Raw genomic sequence first — 12,354 nt, 5'->3', positions numbered from 1 at the left:
CCCAGTCCGGGAAGATCCCACATGCCGTGGAGCGGCTGGGCCCCTGAGCCGTGGCTGCTGAGCCTGCGCGTCCGGGGCCTGTGCTCCGCAGTGGGGGAGGCCACAACAGTGAGAGGCCCACGTACCGCAAAAAAAAAAAAAAAAGCAAAGTAACCAAGAACCCACCCAGGAAGTGAGCAGGAAGTTCCTATAGAAGAGGCGCAGTTGGCAGCTCTGCGGGCACCTGGAACACCCTCCTTGTCCACCGCCCAGCGTGTGTGCACACACAGCCTCCCACTTTTACGAAGATTCCCTCATTGAACTCGGTCCAGTCACCCTCCACACAGTGGTAAGTGTCCTTGCTGCTTCCCCAGCATCATGTCCAGGCATCACCACTAAGGGTGTCAGCATGACGGACTGAGTCCTCCATCTCAAAGTAATGCAATGCCCATTTCTCCTCCAGTGCTGTCTGCACCCTGTCCTTCTGTCCAGTGACTTTCAGCCTACATGATGACGTAGAATCTAAAGGTGCAGCCAACCCCCCAGGTGACACTCAAGCTTGGTAAACACTGCCTTCTATTATTAGGGGAAAGAAAGAGGGAAGACAGAAATTCTGAGCACAATCATTTTCAAAGGGAAAAAGGAGATAATTCAATCTTCAGACAATTCAAGAACAAGAGAGGTAATACGGACGGAGGCTACAGTTCCAGATGCTATGTCTGGTCCCAGGACCAGCGAGTACCTAGGCTGGCTGGTGCTCTTTGCCCAGGGAGGAAAACCAGCCCTTTGTTCTAGAAGGACCCTACCTCTTGGAGGGGCTGCTTGTATGGAGTGGCTGTAGCCTTCCTCTGGTCTCCGGGCCCAGTGGCGTGTTGATTCAAGACACGTCTTGGGGACTCTGGGGTTTTTGTCACACTCCTCCCAGGCCCGCTGTTAGTAGCAAACCTAATTCTCTTAGAGGATCAGGGTCAGCCACCCCAAGCAAAGCAATAACCTGCTATGCAGCCTCCCCTTCTAATACAGTGGTCGGCATACTACAGCCCGGGACAAAATCCAGCCTGAATCCTTTATTAATTTGTGTACATTAATCACTGAGACACAGTCACGCCCTTGTTTCTTTCCCCTGCGGCTGTTTTCACACGTAGCAGCAGACTTGAGCTGTTGAGCTATCCGAGACCACATGACCCACAAAATAGAACATGTTTACGCCTTGTCTAGTTTCCAAGAAGTCTTACGTGACCATGTGGCAGTAGAAGCTTCCAGAAAACAGCAAATCTTATCTCCAAAAGATTTTTTACAACTTGATTGAGGATGACTTTGCCTTTGTAGATGAGGAAAGGGAAGTACACGTCAGTATGTTCTTGAACTGCAAATAATAAGATGAAAGTCTTTTTAAAAGCAAAAACAATCTTGCATAGTCAGCAAGGCAGGACCTCAAGAAGGACCGAGTTTCATGTTACTAAGCTTTGCTCCCTAATCATTGATAATCATCAGTGTCTACTATGCACGTTCGAGGTGCATTGTACATGAGCATTGTTTTTTTCTGCCATATGCATATTCCTTTATTTTACTTACATGCTTGTAATACTCTACAAATACATTATGTACATCATAAAACACACCAAAAAATTAATTTAATTTAAAAATTTAAAGGAAGAGATCAAAATAAACAGAAATTAAAGTTGCCACACTTTTCTCTCCGCATCCAGTGGACCATTTTGCACACACTCTGGGATGCTAACTAATCTGCCTCATCCCAGGTTAATTTGGAGACCAATCTCCTAGGTGTCCGCATGCAGGGTCCACTTCCTGGGTGAGCGGACAGGAAAAGTAAGATTCTCAAAATTAAGAACTGTAGCAAATTTACTTTGTTTGCTTTCTCGATCTTCTGTTGGCCAATACCTAAAAGCATTTCCATATCAGACAATTCCTTTTAATGGAAACACACAGAATTGAGGACAGGACCCGTAATGGCCCAAAACTCATATACGCCCTCAGACTCTCCTGGGACCAAACTGAAAAGGCTCCATGAGTGGAATTGGTCTTAAGCAGGGCGCAAAAGAAGGGAATGGCAAAGAACGGCAGAGAAAGGACGGAAGGAAGTTCCAGACGGGCCAGAAGACCCCAGGCTGCAGGGCAGAGCATGCGGGGAGACAGAAAGAAGCTTTCCTGGGCTGAAGTGGAGAGACTGGGCTCTGAGAGCACAGCAGGGACGAGGAGGCCAGTTGATGGTGGGGGGTTGGTATGAGGACAACCTATGTCACCATTTAAGAAGAAACAAAGCTTTAGGTTGACCACAGAGACGGCTGGCAACCATTACAGGTCTCTGTAAAGGGAGAACGGACCAAAATGATGCTGGGAGAATATTATTAGGGCTGCTTGTGTAGAGAGTGAGCAAGGCCTGTGAGGAAATGAGGCCACCATCCTAGTCCAAGGTGGCTTGGGACCCAGACCAGCGACTAGGACCACTGGAACGGTTGGCAGAAACAGAGAGGGATGGAAAAAGAATTAATGGGGGCGTTCAAAGGGTCGGCAAACAAGAAGGAAATGAAGAGAAGGACAGAGCCCCCAACCTTGTGCATTCTTGCCACTCGTGGGCTTGTCCAGCGATAGAGGTTATGGACACTGATAACTCAAGACAAACGGCTCCTTGCCCAGGGCTCGCCGAAGCCTCTTCTTCAGCGCCTTTCTCGGCTTGGGGCTGCTGTGCACCAAGATGCTGGAGTGCAGGGGCTTCCCTGGTGGCGCAGTGGTTGAGAATCCGCCTGCCAATGCAGGGGACACGGGTTCGTGCCCCGGTCCGGGAAGATCCCACATGCCGCGGAGCGGCTGGGCCCGTGAGCCATGGCCGCTGAGCCTGCGCGTCCGGAGCCTGTGCTCCGCAACGGGAGAGGCCACAACGGTGAGAGGCCCGCGTACCAAAAAAAAAAAAAGATGCTGGAGTGCAGACAGATGCCGGCATAGGTCACCGCTTCCCAGGCCCAGTGCCGGTGCTTCCAGAGGGTTGGGATGTTCACAGCGACAATTATCAGGCATGGGAAATATGATGAGAAAGAAGGCAAGTGACTTCCGGGCCGCGGTGTGAGCCCGGGTGCTGGGATCACTCAGCCCGGGTCTGTGGTCCCTCATCTGCCTCAAGTACTGGCGCAGCAAGAACACGAGCGAGAGGGTGGACACCAGGAACGGGAGGAATGGAACTGACCACATGATAATTGCATGAGGTAGAAAAAAGCGCAAAGAGACGGCCTGTATTCTACCAGCCAGGGTGTCATTTCCATGGGAACTCTGGGTGGCAACCATCTGCACAAGAATTGACTTCTCGGTGGCTGATGATGATGTCAGACCAGACAGGATCAGGGAGCCCAGCAGCAGCTGGGGCACTGACTGAGAAATCCTCCACTTCAGCCAGAAGAAGATGGGGTGAGAGAAGGATGCTATCTTCACACAGTAGAAGACAGCAAGCCAGCTGGTCAGCCAGAGAGTGAGAGTGTTGATGAAGCTCCAGGAGATTTTGAAATAAAATTTGGAACCAAAACCAAAGGAAGTCAGGAGGTTGTTCTGGAGGGCCAGACCTTGCAGACAGAACCGAGAGGTGGCCAGGCAGGCCACAATCATGTCGCCTGCGGGCAGCCTCCAGCATCATCCAGCGTCCTGCTCCAGCTCAGCACGATGACTGTGAAGCCATCCTGCAGCATGGCAGCCACCGACTCCAGGAAAAAGATGACCATGCAGATCAACATGGGTGAGGGGGGCACTTTCTCCAGGGAAACTTCTACTCCGGGTGCTGGGACACACCCACGGGGAAGCACAGCCTCTCTGGATGAGCCGCTCTGTTGAGACTACAGGCCCAGAGGCTCTCCTTGGATTCATGCAAAAGCGTAGCTACCAGCAAACACCACCATCCCACCACCTCCCCACTCCCACCCCTGCCGGTTCTCCAGGATTTGAAAGGAGGGTCCTTGTCGGTTCTCTGGGCATGCAAATCCTTCCCAGCTCAGTGATACCCCGTCTCTGTTTGCATAACCTGTGTCTCCCTGCTCTTTGTCAGAGACAGATGTAGGGAAATGGTAACAGAAGAGAGGCTCCAGGGGTGATTGAAAATACCCATATTTTGCCCTTTATTTCTCACCGTACTATTTCTTTCCTAACTTTTCCTTAAAAGATGTCCTTCACCTCGTTTACCTCCTGTAACCACAAACCTTCCCTGGCCCCTCGTGTCCCGGCTTACTAGTTCATTCCGTATCCTGTGCGTACTGTATTAAGACCCACCTGCCGAGTGGGTGGAGTGGGAAGTCATTTGTGTGCACAAGTCTTGGAAGCACTAAGAAAAGGCCCCGTTACCTCCAGTGGCTTCTCCTGCCGCCTAAACGGGCGGGCTCTGTACTGGAGTTCCAGGAGTCTGCACTTAAAATGTAAGTTTCCCTAATGTATTATCGTCGATCGTTATTTTAATCTGCATAAAAACTCCATGACGTCAGATTTTGACCATTTTCGTCAAAGTAGAAACGGAGGCCCAGAGGGGCTAAGTCACTGAGCAAAGGCCACACTGCTGCTAAGTAGCAGAACCAGGATTTGAACTCATGTGGTGTCCGCTTTTACCCGCAGTACCCTACTGTGCAAGGCTTCCTCAAGCTCTGAATACAAGGCATTGCCCATCCTTGCAGGCTGGATAAATGCAGTAAAGCTCAGAAAAATAAACAAAGGAATGAAAGCTCCTTCCCCAGCCAAAGTCGGGGGCTCCACCAGCAGAGGTTTCCCCCCGACCTTCACACGAGAGGGCGCCCGCACCTCACACCCGATTCCTGCTGCGTCCAACCCTCAAGCTGCTCCAAGTTTTCATGGACGTCCGCCCACCACCAGGCCTCATCCTTTCCCCCCGAGAGGGTTAGCATCAGACCCCATGTGGCTCCTGACAGGCCTGTCTGATACCCCCTTCCATCCTCCCGCTCAGGCCCCTACAAGCCCTGTGCCTGCACAAACCAGCACTTGTCCTGCTCGGTGCTTCCAGGGAGTCCGTGCTTTCCCAGTGCCGTCTAGCAGCCATGGACACAGGCGGGAGGGCCTCCCCTGAGTTCAGGGTCCCCAGGACCTTCCTCCCGGCCTCCGCTGGCGCAGGGCCTGCTCTCTCCTGGAATAAACTCAGTACAGGAATGGCTGGGAGCGCTCAGATCATCCTCCAGCTGCAGCCAGGGAAGCCACGGGGTGGCCACGGGTGTGGGCCCAGCCAGGTGGATGGTTTCAGGTGGTCTGTACACGTGGGACCCTCCTCCCCAGGTCACGTGCCCCATGGCGGAGGGGCGGCCTGTCAGGGCGTCAGTTCTGCCTGCTGTTAACCTAGAGTATCCAGGTGTGTCCTGTATCCCCTTGTAAAGTACCTTAATTCCTCTGTGGAATGAGGCAGCCTGTGAATTTCAAGAACATAACTTGGACTTTCTTGAATATGCTTCTGGAACTGGGCAAGGTTCACAGGGTCTGTGTACAGCCTTGCTTGACAGGGAACTGAGAACATGTCAATTCTCTCACCCGACGAACACGTCAAGGTTAGTCATTTTAACTTATCCCAGATTTCAGCTTCCCGGACATTTGTAGAATTTTCTTCTTCTGCCGGGGGGTCAAGATTTTCTCTCCCAGGCTCCTATTCAGACTTCTGGGAGGACAGAAAAGTACACATCTTGCTCAAAGGGAGATGTTTCTCTCGGGAGCATTTACATTACCCTCAGAAGCAAAGACCTTGTTTTGGCTTAGTCCCAAAGAATGATTTTCTAGCTGTGAAATGGAACATCAGAAGCCCTAGTGACTCAGGCTCCGAGTAAGCACAAGCCCTCAGGTACATCGGGTGCAGTTTCCTTCCTTCCTGGAAGAGCGCTGCGAGCGTGAAAATGTGGTCAGGCGGTGATTCGTGCAGCGGGGCTGGGGTATGGCTGATGTGAAAGAGGACCAGGCCGGTCCCCCCTAATCTGGGCCCCTTGGGCATGGCAAGACGGGGAGGAAGCTCATCTCTGTGCAAACTCTGGACCATTTATTCTTCCTTCCATGATGAGGAACAATAATGTCTCCTATTTTTGAAAGTCTTCTTAGAGAATTGCCTTCAGAGCCATATCTATTCTTTAATATTCTTGGTGACAGGAAGTTTTGGTCTTTGGAAGTCAGATTTTCTTTTTGTTAAAAGATCTCTTCGGGCCAGTAATGTTTGGGGTCAGAAGTTGAGATGAAGCTGCGTTGGTAGAAATGCACAGCCGTGAGTCTGGGCGGAGGTGTGGCACAGACTTAACCACAGTGCCCAAGGCCGACCGGGGCTCCACCTTCAGCTCAGCTCACCGTTTGGGCCGCAGCAGCTAGCTCACCTCCCTCTGCCCTCGGTACGAAGCAGTGAGTGTCCTTCTGACATGACCTCGCCAACCACACAGTGAGGTTTGGAGACAGTTAGTGGTTTTTCTGCTTCGACTCCTAGTGGAGTGTGGAGGGTAAAACACTTTAATAGAGAATATGTTTTCAGCTTAGATCCTTCGTCCTCTTTTTCTCCCTCTGCGTCCCAGTGAGCAGAGTCAGGCCAGGGAGGACTGCAGGATACCCTGCCCGTCCCAGTGTGGCTCCGTAGGGTTGACCCTTGACTTGCTGAATACACTGAGGCATCAGTGCCCACACAGGTCTGTCTCTTCTCCTCCATGGCTGTCTAACCTGATGATACTCAAAATAAGGCCCAGCACCAGACCCCTGGGGACAGAGGGGGGTCCCGACTTTAGCACTAGAGGCACCTTGTCCTGTGGGTTACCTTTTAGGGTAACCGTTTTGCTGGATAGTGGGCTGGACATCTCAGGAAGGGCAGGAGGTCTCTGGCCGTGGCTATCACCCACCCAGTGCAGGAGCTTTTCCATCTCTCTGACAGGCCTGGCCGCCCTGGGGCACCACTGGCCAAACGCTATTCTAAGCCAGTCCACCGGCTCTCTGGTCAGCCTGAGGTTCTCAGGGGAATCCTGGGCCCTTTCCTTCCCCTGTGACTGTTTCATCTCAGAATCTGTGTCCAGCAGAGGCTCCGCTCCTGGTCCTGGTCCTGGGATGCTACAGATGGGTGTTAGCAAGCATCTGGGCTGCAGCTGCTCCAACACTGCCCTCAGACAACCCACAGAGACCTGGCTTAGAAGAGAGTCAAATGCAAACCACCTAAAGGGTGAAAATTCCTGACCCTGGGAGGAGGAGACGGTTTTCTAGAAAGTGTGTTTCGTGTGGGCCTCACTTCCCCCCTCCCCCATCCCCCCTCCCAGTGTCCCACCCACCATCACTTCCTCCAGAAGGTCTGCTGTTGACAAGAGCTTTCCTGCAAGCTCCTTCCCGCCCCCAGAAAAAGGAGATGGATTTTGACACATGCTGTTGTTTGCCTGAGTGATATTGGAGAACAAAGCCTTCCGGGGTTAGGCCCGCCGCTTCTCCCCCTCCCCGCCCCGGCGCGGAGCTTGTGTGAGAGGTGATGACGGAACCTCTGTTCTTTCCAGAAGACGTTGGTGTAGGCTGGGCGGTCTGTTGGGGTTTGCCACCATACGGCTACTCACGGGGCGTCACAGAAGGAGGTGAAGTTGAGTGTGAAATTGCTGTTCGGTACAGTTCCTGCAGGTGCATTGGCTCCCCGTAGGCTCTGCACACACCAGACACTCAGACCATTATGGAAAGAATCGTCCTCCAGTGTTAGGAAGGCACCTGATCCCAGCCCACAAGGTCGCAGTCAGCATCAAGTTAGCGGGTCAGGAATGCCGGGGTCATGTAGGAATTCAAGGCAACTTATCAGGCCGGGGCTTGTTGGGGAATTGAGCAAGATGAAGAACTGATTTCAGACAATGTTAGGTGGATTATAAAGACACACTGGGGGCTTCCCTGGTGGCGCAGTGGTTGAGAGTCCGCCTGCCGATGCAGGGGCCGCGGGTTCGTGCCCCAGTCCGGGAAGATCCCACATGCCGCGGAGCAGCTGGGCCCGTGAGCCGTGGCCGCTGAGCCTGCGCGTCCGGAGCCTGTGCTCCGCAACGGGAGAGACCATGGCACTGGGAGGCCCGCGTACCGCAAAAAAAAAAATAAAGACACACCGTTTCATTTCATCCTTCTAATAACTGTTATGGGTTTAATTGTGTCCCCTCAACAAAGATATGTTGAAGTCCTAACCCTCAGCATCTCTTGATTGTGACCTTATCTGAAAATGAACTTATTGATGGTGTAATTAGTTAAGATAAAGTCACACTAGAGTAGGGTGGGCGCCTAACCCATTATGACTGGTGTTTTGTTTTGTTTTTAACGTTGAGCCTTCTTTTAATTTATTTATTTTTATTTTTGGCTGTGTTGGGTCTTCGTTTCTGTGCGAGGGCTTTCTCTAGTTGCGGCAAGCAGGGGCCACTCTTCATCGCGGTGCGCGGGCCTGTCACTGTTGTGGCCTCTCTCGTTGAGGAGCACAGGCTCCAGACGCGCAGGCTCAGTAGTTGTGGCTCACGGGCCCAGTTGCTCTGCGGCATGTGGGATCTTCCCAGACCAGGGCTCGAACCCGTGTCCCCTGCATTAGCAGACAGATTCTCAACCACTGCGCCACCAGGGAAGCCCTGACTGGTGTTTTATGAGAAGATGGTGATGGGAAGACAGAGACACACAGGGAGAGCATCACGTGACGACAGAGGTAGAGACTGGCGTGATGGGTCTGCAACCCTAGGGTTTGCCAGCAGCCACCAGAAGCCGGAAGAGGCGAGGAAGGGGCACGGCCCTGCTGACACCCCGATTTCAGACTGTGAGGGACCCATTTCTGATGTACCTGGTTTGTGGTGCCCTGGTACAGGCAGCAGCAGGAAACCGATACAGGGACCTTCCGTGGGAATGTGATGCCGTTTAACAGATGGGAGGCTGAGATCCATGGAGCAAGCTTGGCCTGTGATCTGTGTCCATTGCTAGAGTACGGTCAGTGAGGGAGGGTGCTGTGTGGCTCAGATGCCCCCCACTCTTCCCAGATGGGGAGAGAAGGCCGGCTGTGAGGCCATCCAGCTGCTGCCAGTTTCTCAACATGTGACCTCGAAATCACTGGTGATTTTAGAGAGAGCCGGTCGGGTAGCCGTATCAGGGTCTGAGGACTGAGTGGGAGGCCGGGAGTCAGAGAGACTGGCCTTCTTTTACAGCGTTTGGGCCAGAAGGGAAGGGAGCAAGCGTGTGGTGGGGTCTCCGAGCTCATCCACAGCCTGGCCTCCCGGCCCCTCCCAGCCCCTCCCTGAGGCCGCGCTGGGACCACGTGATGAGCTTTCCACCCAAGGGAGTGAGAGTTCAGGGCTTCTGCCTAAGACGGTTCCGGGCAGATCAGAGGTCTTTCGTGTGCAGCTGCGGGCTGGAGGCAAGAGGCAGAGAAAGCCGAGGTGGTGCAAGTGCAGGAGGTAAGCAGCCGCATCTGGGGCCTCGTAGGGAAGGCGGCCGGGCCCGCTGCCTTCCGTGTGGCGGGGCTGTGCCCTGAGCACAGTCCCTTTTGAGGTCACACTACTGAGGACCCAAGGCTCATTTCTCACTGTGGCAAAAGTGGGCCCATCCCGACAGAGGCAGGGGGACGGGCAGCAAGTGGGTGCACAGACGTAAATGGAAGCTAAGGCTTTGCCTTGTTTGCTTCAAGGTAGGAGAGACCTGGGCGCATTTATAGGTGGAGCAGAGATGATGCACGGGCAGGTGTGACGGGGCAGGGGCATGAGCTGGTGTCCATCTCTGTGATGGCTTCTGTTCTCCACTCTACTGCTGGGGTTTGGCTCTGGGGGGACACGTCCCATCTGTCCTCATGGCCCCAACGAGGCCATCTGAACCCCCAGAACTGCCATCCCCCCGAGTCAGCCCTCCAGCCTCTCTGGGGGATTCGGGGACTCGTATGCATCTCAGTTTCCTGTTTGTGCCGTGAAGCCCAGGTGTCGTGCCTTCCCTGCGGCTCCCACAGGTTCCCGGGGGCTCGGCGTTGGGGCTCAGGTCCGCTCTGCAAGCCCAGAGCCGGCATTGGCCTCCGGCCTCCCCGCAAGGCAGCTGTTTGTCCCCAGGCAGGGAGGGACTTGCTCTACGTCCCGGAGCTCAGTAGCGAATAGACACGTGGGAGCTGCTCTGCCCCGAACGCGGTGGGTGCTCAGCAAAGCTGGACTCACCCCTTTCCCGAGGACGCCCTGGAGTTTGCTCCTGAGAAGAGTTGACCTGCCCTCTGACCTCCCTGAGTTGTGGCTCCTGTGCGGGGCCCTGGGGAGCCACCAGTGCCGTCTTTCTGTGCCCAGCTGGTCCCTGCGCACATGTGTGTGTTTTAGAGTGCGGTGCTCCGCGGTGTCAGTGCTGTCACGTACCTGAGCCCTGCATCCTCTGGGCCCATCCTTAGGAGTGTCTCCTGCCGGGTACAGAGGTCGTCCGTCTTCAGCTCCGGAGAGGCAGACAGGTGGCCGTGCTGCCCTCCGCTGCCGTGTGCAGCGCCCTCCTTTTGTCTTTTCTGCCCCCAAACCCCGTCCCTTGGCTTTCTTTCCCCGAGTTCATTACACGGATCTGTGTGCACGGTCTGTCCCTCACCAGGAGGCTCTGACGGCCGCCCGGCAGCCACTCCCCCTCTTTCTTCATGACAGAACCTGGCTTTACCCAGGGCCCAGCCCCTGGGCATGAGTTATATAGATGATCTAATGCCCCTTCCCCATGTGGGGACATGCCTGGCTTCCGCTTCACTGGCCTCAGGGTGAACCAGCAAAACATAAGAGGAACTCTGCGAGGGATCAGAGAAAAGGTGCCTCCCCCTCAACAGAAAGAGGCGCCGCTGGAGGACTGATCCCCCCCCCTTCCTCTGTCTGTGGTGTGAGGCCATGGTTTCCGGGGCACATTGTCCATCTTGTGACCATGGCCAGCACAGAGGATGGCGGGACACACAGGTAGGAAGGTGATCTTGCTGGAGCTGGCATCACGGAGCTCATTATTTTAGGGAATAAACGTCCTGGTAGTTTAGTCTCTTTTAAGTTATATGTTTCTGTTTCTGTTATAATGCCGTTAAAGCATCCTAACTAATTTACACATCTCCTTGGTGACAGAGGTGACGTTCCTTCGGATGGCGCGATTAAGGCAAAACTGGAAGAACTAATCTGGAATATTCCAGACCCAGGGCTGGGTGGGGGGAGGACTGGAGCACAGACAGACTTTAACCCCCCCACCCCCGTGCTATCAGGGGAAACAGAGCAGGTAAAGGGACAGATGGGGGCAGGGCGGTCTGGGGCCGGGCAGGGCAGTGGCCAGCGAGTCTTCTCTGTTAGGTGAGCACGACTGAGCCAGAGGAGGGGTCGTGGGGAGGAAATGCAAAGTGCAGATGAGCTAAAAGCCTCATCAGGGATGCCAGTCCCCAGCCATTTCCTCCAAAACTCTCCCTCAACCAAGTAAATAAGCAAGCAAGCTTATCAGGCCACCTTTTGGTGAGGTCTTAGGTCTGAGTTCTGCCTCCTGTAAATTCACCTTCCACTTGGTTTCTTTTTTGTTTGTTTGCTTACTTTTGAAAAGCTGCCACCTAGCCTTCGACGACTTGAGGCTCTAAAGGGGTGGCCGTCCCCACTCTGTGCAAAGTCCTGGGGCAGCTGGTCCACCAGGAACCACAGAGCAGAGGCAGGATGTCCGCGTTAAATCTCTCCCACATTCATGACGAGTTGATATGTGTCCCCCTTCCACCCTTCTGTTCTGAATGTGAGTTTGAATCTGATTGCCCACAGGAAGGTGTGCGGGTGAGCGAGCAGCTCTGCGTCCCCCGGGCCCTGGAAACCGGCCCCTCGAAACTCCGGGGGCTTCTCTGGCTTTGCGGCCGAGTGACCGCTAGAGGGCGATATAGCCCCATGTGCTGAGCCTGCCCGGGGGACAAGGCAGGACCCGCTGTCCCTGCCTGGGTCTCCATGTTCACCTTCAGTGCCCTGGACTACGGAGCAGGCGGGCGGGCCTCACCCCTGACCAGCCTGACGCAGCCTTTTAAAGGGGAACATTCGTCCAGTGGGTGCTTAATGGGAGCCTGCTGTGATCCTGGGTACTGGGGACACAGCCTCGAACCGCTGAGCCTCTGCCCTTGTGGGACTGCATTCTGCTGGCCGGGGGGGAGGGGAGGCGATGAGAGACAGAACCGCTGTGCGGCTCCAAGAAAAACGAAGGGGAAGGGATGAGGGTTGGAGGGGTGCGCTTTAACGCAGGACCATCAGGAAAGCTGATTCGGAGGCATCTGAGCAGGCACGGGATGGAGCCAGGTGTGGCCGGGCAGGGGTGTGGGACAGGGCGTGCCTGGCAGAGGGGAGAGCAGTGCAGATGTCCTGAGGCAGGGACAGCCTCCAGGCCTTCAGGGAGCAGCCAGCATGGCTGGAGCCAAGTGGGGAGGGAGATGGAGGGGTGGTCACA

General features: G+C 54.5%; 2 protein-coding genes across 4 annotated transcripts in view; one reads left to right on the top strand and one right to left on the bottom strand.

The window, feature by feature from the left end:
- PRKAG2 (protein kinase AMP-activated non-catalytic subunit gamma 2) overlaps positions 1-12,354 on the top strand; it is a 288,527-nt gene that overhangs the window by 91,627 nt on the left and 184,546 nt on the right. The gene's annotated exons all lie outside the window — the stretch shown is intronic.
- Positions 870-3,731, bottom strand: LOC309810211 (taste receptor type 2 member 143-like). Its single transcript, XM_082632135.1, is given in 3 exon segments — positions 870-3,618; positions 3,622-3,627; positions 3,630-3,731. Coding segments are annotated over 3 exon segments (1,119 nt in total). The 5' UTR covers positions 3,720-3,731; the 3' UTR covers positions 870-2,595.

This window comes from Mesoplodon mirus, assembly GCF_964341445.2.
Source record: "Mesoplodon mirus genome assembly, chromosome: 9".
NCBI classification, from domain to species: domain Eukaryota; kingdom Metazoa; phylum Chordata; class Mammalia; order Artiodactyla; family Ziphiidae; genus Mesoplodon; species Mesoplodon mirus.
This window is presented reverse-complemented; position numbering and strand designations above follow the sequence as displayed.